Source organism: Sebastes fasciatus, chromosome 16, assembly GCF_043250625.1.
Source record: "Sebastes fasciatus isolate fSebFas1 chromosome 16, fSebFas1.pri, whole genome shotgun sequence".
Lineage (NCBI taxonomy): Eukaryota > Metazoa > Chordata > Actinopteri > Perciformes > Sebastidae > Sebastes > Sebastes fasciatus.
In genome coordinates, this window is record NC_133810.1 from 21,400,360 (window position 1) to 21,417,521 (window position 17,162).

Below are 17,162 nucleotides of genomic sequence, written 5' to 3' on the forward strand. Positions count from 1 at the left end.
CTGTCAGTCTTATCAAATATCATTTTCGCCCAAATAGACCACAAGTTAAAGGCACAGTCACACATGCGCACAATTAATATTCGCCTCCCGTTCACTTCCATTCTATACAAGCAAAGGGGCGAAAAAACATTTGCTTCCGGTTGCGAGGCAAATTTGCATCTTTGCATTCGAAATGCAGATAACTTTGGTGTACTTACAGTTCGGAAATCGCCTCGGCAGGCATTCGTGCCTACATTCACACGTGTGACGGTGCCTTTATACTTAAAGGAATAGTTTGACATTTTGGTTGGTTAGCTTAGGGTAGTAAAAGGGACTAGTAGCAGAGAGAAACAGCTAGCCTAGCTCTGTCCAAAAATTAAAAAATTCCGCCTACCACCACCTCTAAAGCTCACTAATTAACACGTTATATGTTGTTTGTTTATTTCCTGGAGTGTTGCCAGGCAACCAGCAGAGAATCCAGGAAGTCACTGCTCCCAAAAAAAAACACAATTTGTTATTTTTACATTTCAGATTAAAGAAATGAGATATAACATGCTCATTAGTGAGCTTTAAAGGCGTTGGTTGACAGATTTTGTTAGCTTTGGAAAGAGCCATGCTATAACTGTTTCCCCCTTTCCAGTCATTATGCAAAGCTAAGCTAACCGACCAGACATGTGAGTGGTATCGATATTGAACTCTCGGCCAGAAAGCAAATAAGCATACTTCCGAAAACGTCAAAACTACTCCTTTAAGACTGATCCCTCGCGATCCAATGCTTTCAACAGGAACAAGATTATTTCATGGGACCTTGAAGAATCTTAGCACCCTGAATATTTCCTCCTGTGTGCTGTTTGGTTTCTTCACTCACTTGGATGATCAATGTGACAAACCGACACTGATTTGCATTATACATACATGAAAATATACATGTTTTCAAAGTGCGCAACACATCCTTTTTATAATATTGCTTCAAGCCAGTGACTGTAGTCACTTTGATGTGGAGGCACATTATTATAAACATAACAGTGAGCTTCAGAAACCACCAGAAACTCACACTTTACTGTACAGTACGCTCATCTGACGCCTGCTGCAACTGGGGAGGTACGTTATATATCCAACCTGACCCAGTGCTTAGCCACGCATCTGTCCCACTCTCCAGAGGTATTTCTTTTTAAAGCCAGACATTCAGTGTCTTGAATGTGCAACGTGTGTATATTGTTATTTATTATTTGAGTGTAATGCAGATACATTCATCTCCTAATATGCTGCTCAGTATGAATCTTTCCTGTTTGTCAGTCAGTGGGCTACACTGAGAGCATCACATGTCTTATTTCCTGCTTGAACAGAGTTTATACTTGAACTACAGCCCCCCTACTACAGCCTGCTATCTGAGACCTGATCCCATGATCATTTAGAGTATGAATTTATGGGTCATTTACTGTATGCATGGGCAGGGAAACCAGGTTGATCTTTTTCACTGCAGAGCAGCAGGTAAAGATTATTTATTGCAAAGAGTGAATGAAAAGTGTTTGGCAAAAACAAGCCTTTTGCACAAAGAGGCACAAGCAAATATGTTGAGTCCGATCCAGGCATACAGTATCCATGGCCACATCACCGAATAGTGCTTAGACTTAGCGAGGGTTAGCACAATGAAATTAGCATGGTAATAAATGGGATTTACCTCAGCGCTGACTCTACCAGTGTTAGTACATTGGAGCATGTCTTTTTTCCCCAAAAATATGTATTACTGTTTTCAAGCATTGTGTCTAAAATCTGGCCCATGTTGCACATGCTTTGCTTAAAATGCATTGGTTATTTGTCTTAAAAGCAGCATCATCAGAGGGTCATTCATTTTCTAGGGGGTGGGCAGGGGATTGTCTATCATGTCAGTTCAAAAGCTTGTTTTATTATTACTGTTTGCTGAGCTTTATAAACTGCTTTGCAATATGTAGTCGTCCTCGCTGGCAGAGGAGCATAGAAGCACTAACAGGCACCTGTGTTTTATATCAAGCAAAGAGAGGAAGGTACAGGATGAAGAGCTGGGCTGAATCCTACGTCAGTTCTATTTGTGTTAGCGCTACTTAGAGCACCTTTTTACGACAGTTGTTTGAATAAATTAGATAACATACTCCAGGTGTTTTGTGGAAAGCAGCCACAAATTGCTAAGTATATCCGCGAGATAGATCATTTGATTTTGATTTAGTTGACCCGTGTTATCGAAGGGCTACCGTGAATTTGGTGTTAGGATTCAGCCCAGCTGTAACTACATTGCATTATTTCCTGTCACAAGCACTTAAATAAAAGTGTTTTTGTTTTGACTTCAAATAAAAAACAGTCAAAGTTTACATATTTTATGTACTCTGGCTGTGGCGACAGATAATTATTGATAAATCATGGCTACCAAGCAATTTAAACAGAGCACAACTGTGCAAAATGATACACAACTGCTTTTTTTTTGTGAATAATAAAGAAAATCTACCAGAGACACTTGGTTTACTGTGTATCAACAAGCAGTCTTTCACTGCATAATACCTGTAAACACACAACCATTAGCAGCAAAATAAGCAGCATTTTAAATGGTCTTTCTTTAAATGCATTACTGTACCTTTTTGGGGGCTCCATGATGTATTTAAAGTAACATCTAATGGTCAAAGTACAAACACAAAGCCACAGAAAACAATGTTGAAGGACAGGTTAACCTTCAGTTGTTGCTTGATGTGGATGTATCAGATGTGTGGGAATCATTAGAATGACCAAATATCCACCAATAGATCAACAAATCTCATCTAAATTGCATATGTTTATAATATACAGAGCCTGCTGAAACATTACAGATCAGTGTGCTTTCATGTACTGTCTATAATGAACTGTCCCACAGTGTAACCAGAGACAACTTGGGAACAATGTTTTCCATAGAGACTTTTTGGACTTGATGTTCATCAGGCCCCATTTCATAAAGGAACAAGTGCGCACTAGCTTTACTTGTCAAATGTTTAACTGTTTAATCAGACCCGGTTATTTAACCTTGCACGGTTGCTGGATTCTTGCGATGTCACCAGATCAAGCGAGAATCGCAGAATCACAGGATCACCTCTCACACGAAAATCCATCTTGTTAGGCTTCAAGTAATGCGTCTGTGTCACGGATGTATAAAGAGAACTGGCAAGCCAGAGCAAAGACCAATCAGCGTCCTGTGAGAAGCTACTAGCAGCTACAGGCGTGGCTTAGGTGTGTGTGTGGTGACACAGAGAGGTGACTGTTCATTCTAAACATGATTGCGGCTCCTAAAGAGGTTAGCTTAGATGCTGCAATTGCATCAGTTATATCAGAACTGGAGAGTATTGCTTCATGGAAAGAAGAGCGAAGAACGACACTGAAGGCTTTTTCGATGGAAAAGATGTTTTGGCTCTTCTCTCGAGTCCGACAGGCCGAGTTTGATTGACAGATTGTTCATCTAATCACCTGCCAAGTATTTTTTGAAAGTGACTGCCCTTTTCCAACAGCTTCTCAGATGGTTTTGTGTAATAAACCATCTGGCGGGTTAGGTTACCAGTTATTGTCCACACCCAAAAACAAAGATAACACCTTTAATGTGTTTTTTCTGGTAATGTGTTGACCCATGGAGGTAGATATATGGTAGACCAGGTGGGAGGTGGGATGTTAATATAAGATTAAGACATTAATCCTAAATAAATCAAGTGTCTCTGGTAGGAACAATTATCCTTTAGATGTAAATTATTAAATTATGAGCACATTTTAAATAATTATGTGTGCACGGATTTGCACTCTTTAGTTGTATATCATCTGCACAGTTACTGTTCCGTGCACATGCCGTAACATTATGTGGACATGTATATATTCCCCTTTGAAGGCCACAGCCAGGCAGTTTTAAGGATCCCAACTTGAACATAATGAATTTGCTTGTGTGCAAACACAATGTGCATATACAAATATATGCAAGGAAGGTACATAAATATGAGTACTGATATAGTTTTATATACATGCACTTTCCTCATTTCTTTTTTGGTGTTGGTTTTGAATCAGCTTTGGATCCTGAGAGGCCATTTTCTGTGTTGTCGATCCCTGATGAAGATACAAGGCACTCTTTTCTGCAGTGGCGTGAGAGGAAAAAATGAAGAAGACAAAGTTAGAACTGTGCAGTACATGCACGGCAGCTTAAATAAACATCTCTAGCTCACTCCATTTAAAATTCAGCATGTACAGTATCTGAGCTATGCAAACATGCTGCCAACAATGTGCTCTGATGAAACAGTATGAAATGGTTGCATTGCCGGTAAATATCCAGGTGGTTGTGAAAACTCACTTTTTCTCCTCCATCTTGGCAAGAACAAAGAGAGTGAAGTTCTTGAGCAGCATGAAGCCCATCAATGCTGCGATGCCTCCGCCCACAGCTGAGGCTATTATGATGGTCAGTGTGTTGTCCACCACCCTCACTGCAGACATTAACAAAACACTAGAGGAATGACGATGGTAAAAGAAAACCTACACAGAAACAGTTTAAAGAGAGGTTCCAGAAAATTTACATTTTCCACAACTTTTGTGCTGTTACAAAGCCTTCTAATTTGAGAAAAGTCGTTGCCTCTACGAGAGATTAAAGCTGTAGTGTGGTCTCAGCTGCAGCCATCTCCTACGCCTGACACACCAAAACATAGATTTAAAATATACACAGAATGACGGGGAGGTCATCTTTTGTGACCTTTGGTCCTTGTATGCTTTCCTAGAACCATTTTATATAATATTTGGTGAATTGTCTTTACACCCTACAGCTATCTACTTTAAACACATTGTGATGTTGTTCCAATTTTGAGGAGAGACTAATTTGTTGGTTTATTTTTATAGGTTTATTTTTCTAAATAATTTCTTATCAAAACAGCACCGAAGACCGTTTAAAGTGACAAACAGCATGACTATAACTACATTATACTTAAAAACTAGAGAATGCTTATAGTTTAGTTGGAAAGAAGGATTATCAACTCTCCTGGATTGTGTGTATTTGTGTGTGTGGAGGAGCAAACCTGACATATTAGAACATAATTAACTGAATAAATGCACAAAGAGAATGAGCTGAATCTGTCATAAATTAATCCCACATTCTGTATTCTCTCTTTTACTGTCACCTCAGGATTTATTTCCCTTCTGCGGATTATTATTATTATTTTTTTTTATTTTTCCTCAGCAGTACTGTTCTTGTAATATTTGGCCTGGTTTATCTTATCATCAACATACAAATTAATGCATGTTCTATTTTATTTTCACTTCAGTATGCATGTTATGGGGCCATAAAGCAAGCCCCAATGAGTTGTCCCACATTTGTGATTGGCCAATATACAGTTTGTCAGTTAAACTAGGAATATCTATAGGGATGTGCTGTCAGATTGGACAGTTATCCACATAATTGGGCTAATTTTTGTTGCTGAAAGGGGCAGATTTATTTTTCTTTTGCACAGGTAGATGAATGATGGGCTGGTTTAAGATCATTTGGGCAGGTTTTTAAAAACTATGTCTACTGCATTGCCTCTATCAGTGGTTCCCAACCTTTTTCCTTAGAATACCTTTTTCCATCATTGAGTTAACTGACAACCCCCGACTAAGTGACATATTTTATGGATATTTCATATTATATTTAATGCATAATAATAACAGTACAACTGATAAACTGTACAATTAAGCCAAATAGTGAACACAATAACTGCAGGAGGTTTGTGTAAAATGAGCGATTTGGATGAATTTTGAGCAGATTATTTCATGTGAATATTGCATCAGAGATGAGTTTTCCTGTTATTTTTAGGGACTTATAATACCATTCTCTGTATTGTGTATTTTTTAAACAACTTCTTCTGTAGACTTCTTTTTTGACAAATTTTGTTTCATTTTCTTCTCCCTGACGCTTGGCCATTGTTCATTGTTCTCTCTAGCTATATGCTAAGCTATATTCAAAGAGGGAATGCTCTGTGAATATAGCTTGTTTTCAGGTCTTCACTGTGTCCTTATCCTGTTTATATCTTAAATAATAATACAAACTTTTCTTACTTATCTCATTCTGAGATACAGCCCAACTGTATAATTTCAAAAAAGCCGTCTTACACCCCTTAAAATCAAGAAGGCCTCGCGACCCCCCCCTGAAGCTTTGAAGCTTTGGCGCCCCCTAGTGGTTGTTGGGACCCCCAGGTTGGGAACCAGTGGTCTGTATAACTAAACAACTAATAAGAACACCATTTCTACTGGAGACCCCATGACCCCTCCCTCACATTTATCAGTACACATTACCAGCATAGATCTTGACCACTCACACTCGTCCACCACGATGAGGTGGAAGATGGCACTGTGGTTCCTGCCCTTCTCTTTGGGGTTGCGTCCAAAACACGTCCACTGGCCTCCGTCCTCGAAGGTGATGTTCCACAGCCTGATGGAGACGTTGTTTTTGATGTTCCCCCCTATAAACTCCACCCGTTCTCGATATATACTCACATGTGGCACCACCCCCTCATCCGCTATCGTTGAATCACACACCTGACAGGACAAAGAGCTGTCAGGCATCCAAAACTACCAAACAAGTTACCTGATCATGAATCTTTCTCTCAAACAAGAGGGGTCTCACCTTCTGCATGGTGCCGTTGTCATTGAATTGCCAGTTGAAGTAGAGGTCCTCGATGCCGATACAGCTGGCGTAGGTGCACGGCAACATGACGGTGCTGCCATTCACTGCCTGCAGGAAGGGAATCTTCCCCACAAACATCTCGAGGGCCTGAACAGACCACACGCCTGAGGAGGAGGGGGAATAGAAAACACAAAAAGATAATACACAGGGTATGAATCAACTTTACAGTGCAAGCAATAATTCAACATTTTGTGAGATATGCTTATTTCCTTTCTTGCTGAGAGTTAGATGAGAAAATCGATACCCCTCTCATATCTGTTTGTTAAATATACGTCTACAGTCAGCAGCACATTAGCTCAGCTTAGCATAAAGACTGGAAACAGCTCGCCTGGTTCAGTCCGAAGGTAATAAAGTTCACGTAAGAGCATCTCTAAAGCTCACTAATTAACACATTCTATCTCATTTGAATAATATGAACAAAAAAAAGAAAAACAAAGTGTAAAAACAACAAGTTTCAGTTTATCGCACTTTATCGGACTATTTCTCGGCTGGGAGCAGTGACTTCCTTAAGTCTTGTCGTCATTGTAAGAAAACAGCAAATACTTTGGGAAGTTACTGGGTCAAGAAATAGTCTTGATTTTGTTACCTACGGACAGAACTAGTCTAGCTGTTTCCCCTAGCAATTCCTGATTCTTACAAACAGTCCCTTTAATTAAACCTGTGTTTACCCTGCAATGACATGTCAAATGGCTGCCCTGAAAAGTGCCTATACTGTAACCATAACCTTTCATTTTTGTGCTGGTAGAAGAATGATTAACTACTATATTCTACATAAGCCATTCACAATGCCCTCCACAATATCTGTCCTGCACTTAAAACAAACTAAAAGCTTCAGACTTTGCACTTTGTTGCTGAGCTCCTTGGACTCGTTTTGTGGTCACATCACAAAACAAGTCCGCTTGTCTGCTCATCCAGTTACATGTGAACAATGACAGTAGGTTCATGGACAGTGATAGTAAATCTGGCTAATACACACCAAAACACTGGACTACAAGAGTTAAAATGTCTCTTATGCATGATTAATCTCATGAAATCACCTGATTATTCATGTCTTTTAGACCATTTTGATTTTATTTTAAATAAACCTACTCACCAATACTGTGCAAGTACAACATAATGGGCATACATCATAGATTATTTATCCCATCGACCATTCAAGTTACTGTAAATGTTCATGATTTTAAGAACACATTATAACATTACATACATGTCTATTATTGGCACTTGAAACTTTCATTAACATGACACCACAAAGTCCTTGCTGTGACATTACTGTAAATAAAAGAGGATGCAATCTGCTGTGCCCCTTGTAAGAACTGTAACTGTACACCGGGGACCACAGTCAGACAGCATCAGGAAGTCCCAGTGATTACATCCTCCAAACAAAGCAGATGGGGCTGGGAAACTGCTGTGTCTTTTCCTTTTCCCCTACTAGTTATAGACTAGAGCTGGTATTCCACCTTCCCATTTATGTGTCAAGGTCACAGGTAGCAAATCTGTTTTCTCCCTCTTTTACACTATTAAAGTTCTGTGTGCTTAATGCTTCCATCTAGTGTGTGAGGTGTAAACTACATGCCCACAAGGTGCTGTGCAGAACTAGTACACATATGCAGAGGTCATAGAGAGAAAACACAACACCTGGATAAGATGAATGGTTTCGGCAGCAGCTGTATTTTCTTCACTGTTTCTAACAATCCCACAGTTCTGCCCTCTGTTTCGTGCACACTGTGTTACGCTTCACTCATAACGCGGTCAAGGTCAACGTCTGACACCACTGCAGCAAATAGGAATAACATTGCTAAGAGAAGTAGATACGGCTTCCCGAGGCGAAGCTTTGGCGCACTGTTTGTGGGAATGTTATTGATTCATTCTCATCTCACCCTTCACTATCTGGCAAAACTCACTCTGTCCAATCTTTTTCCTCGGCTGGTCCAATGCAGCACAGTGAGCTTGCAAAAACAGTAATAGAATCAGTGACGAGAGAGCAACAGCATCACCCCTCCCGTCTCTTTCCTCCTGCACATGTCACTTTTTTTTATCAACCTTTTCCAATATTTTTTGTAATATTCCATTTTCATTCTTTCCATGTTGTGTCTATCTCTGTGTCCTTTTTCCTTAGCAGTATCCTGTTTCTACCACTGAAGCTGCTGACAAGACATCAAGAACAAAACAAGTGAATGATTAAATGTCTGTTCTTCTTTCAAGAACTTTGATCTCCTTGTATTTTGTCTCTGACAACATTCAAATGTTACTCCCCCTTAAATCAGAAGTCTTCTGCCCATTGTCTCTTTTTTGAATTTCTTATTGAGTTTTTTTTAATTAAAGTTTTCTTTTTCAAGGTAAAGTTTTGGTGCTTGAGATAGAAGTAGAACAGTGATGCTCCAGTTTCTAGCCTATATATGTCAACTTTAGAACAATACTTTTTTTATGCATACATACAGTATGCTCTCCAGATCATTTAGAAAAATATGTAGTATATCCAAATAACAAAAAAAACAATAACTATAGACCGACCAAAACTGGATTTTAGAGGCCGATACTAAACTAGATATTTGGGAGCTTAAAAAAAATCAGATAACGATACATCAGCTGATAATTGTAGTAGACAGACAATGTTGAAGCGAATCCCTTTTTCTGATTGTGATCAATAGACATACTGAACAGGTCGTTTTACAGTTGAAAAATCTTGTCAGTGCTCTCTGGTGGATAAACTATGTAAAACTGCTTCTAAATGACCTACTTTAGCATTTCTGCACTACATTTACACCAATACAGATATATCTGCAATAAGCTAATATTGGCTCATATATCAGTCTAGCTCTACAATAAACCACCACCAGCTATTATGGAATCCAATGGTTGACCATTTAGGTTTAGCAGGGGACAATAATTGATCTAATTCATTAGAGATCAAATGTGTAAAAGGAAACATATTCTGGTTTTGAATGGTTAGAATGCCGAAAAATAACATTAGATGTCTCATGTTGTCTCATTCAACATGAATAGCCTACGTTGGAAGCCAAACTGCAAAGATCACCACAGCACTGTCTCTTCTGCTTAACAAGTGTAATGTACAATGAGGTACCTTCTTGACCACCTCATAGTGCATTATACAATGAAGAATGTTTATCCACATTTCACAATATCATAATGGTGCTTAGATGCAACTGCCACTTGTCCACCTGCATCTGCTAATTAAGTCTACCTTGCAGTTTTTTGTTATAGGTGGCCAAATGCTTGTTGTTCATTCTAAATAAAGACAACACCTGTGAGCAATAAAAAAGCCATTCTTGTTCTGAAAGTTACATTACAATGGCAAACCAATTCCACTGACAAGTCAATTTATGTGTGTAAATGGGAGATAGATATTTTAAATTTCTTGAGGATTATCAATGTGATAAATTTTACTAGACCAGGAATGTCATACGGTAGTTTTAGAGCCTACAGCTCCTATATACAATGTCACAGACCACGGTCTCGTGGGGGTCTATCTTTTTAATGCTTGCTGCACCATGGCTGTACTGATGCTCCACACCCAGAAGTAGGCTGAGAACATTCCAAGAACTATTTACTGTAAGTAACGAATGTCGGAACAATATTAGAAAAGGTTATTAGACATTGGATTCTAATGGGATGCTTGTTTTTTTCAAAGATGTTAAGGAAGCTAATCTACGCTACTCTATATCCAGTCTCAGATATGCGTTTGAATTTACTTGAGACAGCAATGTCACATCTGAATGCCTACTGTGCTGTTACTGTGCCGTCACTACAAAAGTACTCTTGATTCAGGGGTTCATGACTCAAATAGAAATAAAACTGATGTTTTACTGGACACTGCTCCGAATGACTCTGCTGCACTATTACTGCAGATACACCTCCACTGTAGCACTCTAGACCTCTTGTCTAGAGTGCCTATAGTCTGACACAGCTTTTCCATCCCAGGGGGCACTATTCTGCTGACATTTCTTTTTGTGGACATACAATCCCAATCCAAACCAATATGGATAACTATCGTCCACAGACTTTATTCTAGAACAAGCCCATTTTAATATAACCTTCATAGTCCTTGTCCTTTCTGTGTTTTCAGGCTTCAGAACCAGCAGCACATTTTGCTTATGAGATGAAACACGCAACCTCCAGAAAAAAAAAACGACTACTCATCACGAGCAAACTAGTCCCGTCAAAGCAAAAACCTTCTGCAAAACCTAGCGTACTGACAAATGCCCTAAACACAATTGCAGCCAACACCTACGTAGGTCGGAAGCTGATGAAGGTCAATGTCAAATTTGAAAAAGCCACAGCATCGTCATTGCTCTGCATACAACCACACTGATATTGCCACAAGCTTTTGGTATTAAATAACGAGTGAGGAAAAAAAAGTTTTCAAAAAAGAGAGATGAGGAGGCACCGTGCACATCAGCTGTGGCATAATGATCATGGAGAATATAAAGAGAGGTGACGTAAAGTGAGGGCCAGACATTACCAAGCAGCATAGAGAAGATCAGGCCGGTGGCTATGCGTGGAGGGCCCGGCCTCGGGAGTTCAACCCCAACCCACTGGACCTCCATGGCAGCCAGATCTGCTCCAAAACAAATACTGCTGCAGGATCCAGCAGGGCCCTAGATAGCTCGTAGAATATCCTTTAGCACAACTTGGCCTCTCTGGAATGAATCTGGAAGCGGCTGTTTGGATGTCTGGACTCCAGACGACGCTGGTCCCAGTCGTGCACCTACAGTAGTCCCCGAGGTAGGGAGCCTGCCCGCCAGCCCCCACAGCACTCCTGTGGAAGTGACTGTAGGTTAGACAGAGGGCAAAGGAGGAGGAGGAGGAGGAGGAGGAGGAGGAGGAGGAGGAGGAGGAGGGGGAAGAGATACAGAGAGAGAAGGGAAGAAGGAAAAAGTTAATCAACTAAAATAATATGATAGGACATTAAGTCACTGTAAAAGCACAGATAGTACAGAGAAAGGGACATTCTTCAGATACAGATATGCAATGCATGAGTCTACATACACATACTGCATCTCTTTCCCTAAATGTAAAAAACATAATGACATGCACAGTTCAGGTTTTGTCATGCTTACCTGCTCCGGCAGCCGGTGTTCACTCAGAGGCCGGCAGGCTGCCTGCACAGCTGAGTCAGTGTGGACAGGACAGCAGCAAACACTGCGCACAGTCAGGGTTCACTCAAGGAGAATCCGCCAGCCAGCACTTTCACTGCAGAGCCAGCCACATTGCAGCACCGGCCAGGATGATACACAATTAGAGGGGAGAGGGGGAGACAAACGGAAAGACAGACAGAAACGGAGAGAGACAGACGGGACAGGAGGAAAAGCTGCTGCTCTCATTCCCCCTCAGCAGAGCACCAATGACGCCGACTCTTCTCCCTGCCCGTCCCTCCGGCTACCTCACAACTTTTCCCTGTCCTCTCCGTTGGCTGCATGCCACCTCTCTCTCCCCTCATCTCTCTGTCTCCCCTCCCTCACCTGCTTCCACATCCTTCTTGTTCTCTTTCTCTCCTCCATCACCCCCATTCACTCCACCTCCCCTCCCTGCCTCCTCCCCCTCCTCCCCATCTCCTGACTCGGGGCGTGTATGCAGACTCAGGCACTTTTGTCAGAGTGTTTGCGAAGATCAGAGAAAAGTTCTGCAGTGCAGGTTTGAGGAGGAGGTTGTGTAATGCAGCCCCGGGGCCGGGCCAGACAGTCCCACAACAGAACTCTCCATTCATAAATAGACATGTTCTTTCACTGATAACGTCACTTTTCAGGTATCAAAACTCAGCATCACAGAATCACAAGGGGGAGGGGAAACAGTACATTAGTTACCCTCTATTCTACTTACACAATTTAAAATTGCAGATTTTTTAACTGACTTTCATTTCTTTTATTTTCTATATCCTTCCCCAGATAGTAATATTTTTCTATGACTCTCCTCTCCTCTTTTGTTGAAAGGCAGGGACTTAAATTCCCCTGGCTCAGGATAATCAGCCATCGGTGATGTGTGCATACATGTCCCATTCAATGCCTAGAAGGTCAAGCTATCTTGTATATCATGAGGCATTCATTACTCTCTTGTGATCAGTGCGACGCAGCTGCAAATGCATTATGATATGAGGCGGCGTGTGCAGTCATGTTTCACAACGGGACACCTCCTTTCCCATAAACGCACAAACACATCAGTCACCAATGGCTGACCAACAGCATGCAGCTGCACTATCCACTGCAGGACATGGCGGTGGATGTGCTTAGCTCAGGGTTTCCAGATTTGATTATTCAATTTTAGACCTGGCTAACGTTGCATTCATACACTTAAGACTATATATGTCTATCTGCCAAACTCCATCCATTACTGGAAATAGAAGGAGACTGCATGGAAATTATATGGCTTATTGTTATGAGTTCATTAGAAAAAAAGGGTCTGGTAAGAGGTTAATCAGAGCTTCATATTGAAAAAAAAGGGAGAATTGGGAGTGTTAACTGGATGCATCTGAGACCATGTGACAGAGCGTGTCATCTGAGTCAAGGTACAGTTACACAGGCAGAGGACAAGAGGACAGCTACTGTACACATCCATTTTGGACTTAACCTCCTGGTTGTTTTTCTCTGCTTACAAAACTCATTCTTTTACAGGAGAAGAAAAGGTAAAGTTTACAACTTTGAAGGGCTGTAACTGAAATTTACAAGGTTATGCAGCCGTATACTGTACTTTACTTACTTTGCAAACACTTAACACTGTGATCTATTATTCATGGAGCAGGTTATTATGCACATTTGCAGACGCTATGCATCTTTTTTCTTATAGCTTGTGCAAATTGTACGATACTATCATGTGTCTTGTGTCAATTTTGTGAAATGTGTCTAATTCAGATGTCAGCTGTTATACTCTTGCATTTAATATAATAGGCAAGATTCAGTAGAGCTGAATAGTGAGGGGAAAAAGATGGCCCTGACACAACTGAACTTTACAAACACTGCAGCGATATCCAAATTGAAATCAAATATGTGTCACAGTATGATGAGTTAACAAATTTAATCCACCCTGTGTTTAATTAAACAGTATGAGATTGTTTTCAATTAGAACGTGCAGGGCCTGAAAAAAAATGGGCCAGAGAACTACAACATGCACCAACAGTGACCACTAATATGGTTCATAATGAGCATATACAAGCAGATGAAGTGTGGTGCGAGGTGACAGTAGGTGGAGTGTGTGTGTGTGTGGGGTAGGGAGGAAGGGGGGGTTGTTTGACGGATGTGGAGCTCTAAAAGTGAGAGATCATGTGGCTGGTCTGCGGGCTCACTGCTCTCCTCTCCAGGCCCCTCCACTGGCGTATCAATGCAGCAGCAGTGGGAACTCTTCCAGAACTGCAAAGAGAAAAAAAACAACAGCATTTTGCTGCAGAAAGGCATGATGCTGCTGCAGACCTGTGCAGGGCAACTGTGACTACACACAGAGAGTACCCATGGACAGTCACACACACACACACACTTAACCACATGGTATGTACTACACAGATATGAATTATTATGTGTCCCATATTACTATTATTCATAGATGCCATGTAGGTGCACCCTCAGCTTTTAAAAGCACGTAGGCGCCATTTGCTCTTACTGCAGCAAAATGTGTACTGCTCCAAAGGAAAGAGACAAGGACACACGTCTCTGTAGATTAGTGAGTTAAAGCAATGCAAGTACTCACATAATGAAAACATAAACTCAGTGTTTGAAGAAGTATTCAGATATTTTACTGAGGTAAAACGACCATTAAGTCTCAACACTGTAAAAAATAAAGTAGTCTTGTGGTCTCTGTGATTTTACAGCATTTTACAGCAACTACTGTACAGTTAGATCAGTTAGTCCTTTAGTTCAGTGGTAGCCAACCTTGGGGGCAAAGGGTTACAAGATAAATCTGGGGGGGTCATTAGCCCCATATGTGACCTAGGCACTCCATACACTCCTCTCAATGCAAGTCTTATGGGGAAAATACAAAGGTTTCATTTCCACCTGTCATCCTGCAGCATCCAGTATATTAACCAGGTATGTTCGTGATCATAGACGTGTTTCCAGTCTGCGCCCAACTTCTCAGAAACAGAACCACAAACCCACTATTCTCTCCTTGGCTGTACGAGCTGTATGCTACACACACAACATGACTTTAACAAACCGAAACTTTACTCACTGCGTTGTTTTTCGCTACAGGCAGCTGTTTTCAGCGAACAAGCTCTAACCCACCGTGTAGCCTACAGCTGGGGACCGTTCTCTTAATACATCCATGTTGGGGATGAGCTGGTGAACATGGAGTATTTAGCTAGCAGCTAGCTAAACAGCCTTAGCAGCATACTTCGGGGTCTCACAGAGGTAACTTGTTAGCATAACCACCGGTTTCTCTAAAAGGAAATTAACAAGTTAGGGCTACTGAAGAGCCAGATATTTCCCCCTGGAGTTGATAGAGACCAAAAACAGAGGTAAAAGAGAGTAAATATTAGACTTACAGGTGGCCAGAACCACCACTCCAAATTCATGAATATGTTGTTGTTCCGTATAACTGCTGGATGTGTAAATAAGCAACTGTTTGCTAACATCTTCAACATATCAACTTAAAAGGTGATGATATATCAGTGTTAACTTATTTCTGCTGCCCCCTGGCCAAAAAAAACCAAGTTATTGCAGGTTTAAATGAAATATTTTAGAGGGGAAATGACTCTGTGGTGGAACCATAGACATATATATGTTTATGGGTGGAACTGCTAAGTTTTGACAAAGAGTATAAAAGCAAAGAGACCAGCTCCGGTGTTTTTTTGACAACAGCCGCGGCCGCCATTTTGGACTGAAAACGCTTATTACAGCTATAATATTTTATTGCTCAACACAGGCCATATCAGTAGTATATGATAATAGAACAGAAATAATTTTTTTATACTTTTGTACAGCACTTTTTAGGCGGACGTTTTACTGGCGTCCGGTAGTCGCTTTCAGTCCAAAATGGCAGAAGCGTAGCTTTGCTTCTAGACGCTGAGGTTGGAACAGAACAAACAATTGACTTTCGCTTCTTGGCAATATACGTTCTTTGGTACTGATAAACATCTGAAATGTAACAAGGGGCCCCAACTAGGCTACACATTGCAATTCTGTGAGGGGTCACAAGCCAAAAACATTGGATACCACCGGTTTAATGTGTAACAATTCTATTCTATTAGTTTATCAAGCTTATAAAATACTTATTCATAATATGTATTATGTTTTATTATTATTTTTTAAAAAGGTAAAATCTTAAACTAGTAGGCTAACTACTGATGTCAGATAAATGGATTGGATTAAGAAGTATAAAGTATCATAAATACTAAAGTTTGATACAAGTACCTCAAAATTGTACTTAAGTAGCCTACGATAGCCTCCTTGAGCAATACTGTTATGTTGCACCACTACAGGAATGACAAAATGAGACTAAATACTAGATAACAAAAGGTATTTCTTTTTGTGAGAGATAAGTGGCTAATTCCCTCCAGTGCATTTCACTGTGTGTACACACACACACACACACACACACACACACACACACACACACACACACACACACACACACACACACACACAACTAAACCCAGGCCCATTTGTTATTCAGTAGTTGTTACATACAGAACACTAAAGAAAGGAGTGGGGACTGCCGCTGGCAAAGCTTTTTAAATGACCCAAAGTGCTTTATTTTTTGCCCATTATCAACTGTTCCTTTCTCTTGCTGATCATTTCCTTAAAAAACAAGTTAATTGTCTGTAAGTGGTTTTAAAATGATCTCTGTATCTGTTAACTTAATTCAACAGGGCAGGTTTTAATTCCATAAGAAGTATTATGTAGGCAACACTGAGAAGAAGAGTCAGTGTGGAGAAGCTTGTGGCTTATTATGACAAGTTTGTGTAATCCAGAAAGGTTCCCACATGTCCCAGTTTAGACTCTTCACTCAACAACTGGTCTCTATTAACTGCATTTTTTTTTTTTTTTAAGAGAACGGATATAAAAGCATGGATTGTCTTTAAAGTAAACAAAAAAAAATAGTAAGATACCACTGAACAATGAAAAAAGGGAGTTTATCATACCACCAGGGGGTGATGTGTCTTTCATGCCTCTCCTGTTGTTTTTATGGATTTATGCTCCAATCACAGCAATGGAAAGGCACTCAGATTTTCCAGTAAATTGTTGAGTGACATCACAGTAATGCCTGTGGCATTTTCATGATTGTTCAGTAGATGTTAACTGATCCTTAAAATCTTTAAAACAACTCAAACAAATGAGATTATTTCAACCTGTTTACGATTAAAAACAACTTGTTTTCAAGACAGGTAGCTCCATTTTTACACAGTTAGATCAGAAAAGTGAATAAACTGTGATCTTTAGGCTGTTTTATAGGCCAGGAAGTGTGACTGTAACTCATTGTCACATAAAGGAGTGGCTGAGGGTTGGTATTTCACACTCCCCCACCCAGTCTCTTCTCCTCAACAACTGATCTGTTACCA

The 17,162-nt window shown here is 40.4% G+C and overlaps 1 protein-coding gene across 1 annotated transcript; it reads right to left on the minus strand.

Moving 5' to 3' along the window:
• Positions 1-167: 167 nt before the first annotated feature.
• On the minus strand, positions 168-12,140 carry scn4bb (sodium channel, voltage-gated, type IV, beta b). Its single transcript, XM_074611102.1, has 6 exons — positions 11,740-12,140; positions 11,142-11,450; positions 6,599-6,762; positions 6,291-6,510; positions 4,304-4,433; positions 168-4,088 (listed from the first exon to the last, which is right to left on the minus strand). The coding sequence occupies exons 2-6, from the start codon at positions 11,224-11,226 to the stop codon at positions 3,992-3,994; spliced, it is 696 nt and encodes a 231-aa protein (XP_074467203.1). The 5' UTR covers positions 11,227-11,450; positions 11,740-12,140; the 3' UTR covers positions 168-3,991.
• Positions 12,141-17,162: the final 5,022 nt, after the last annotated feature.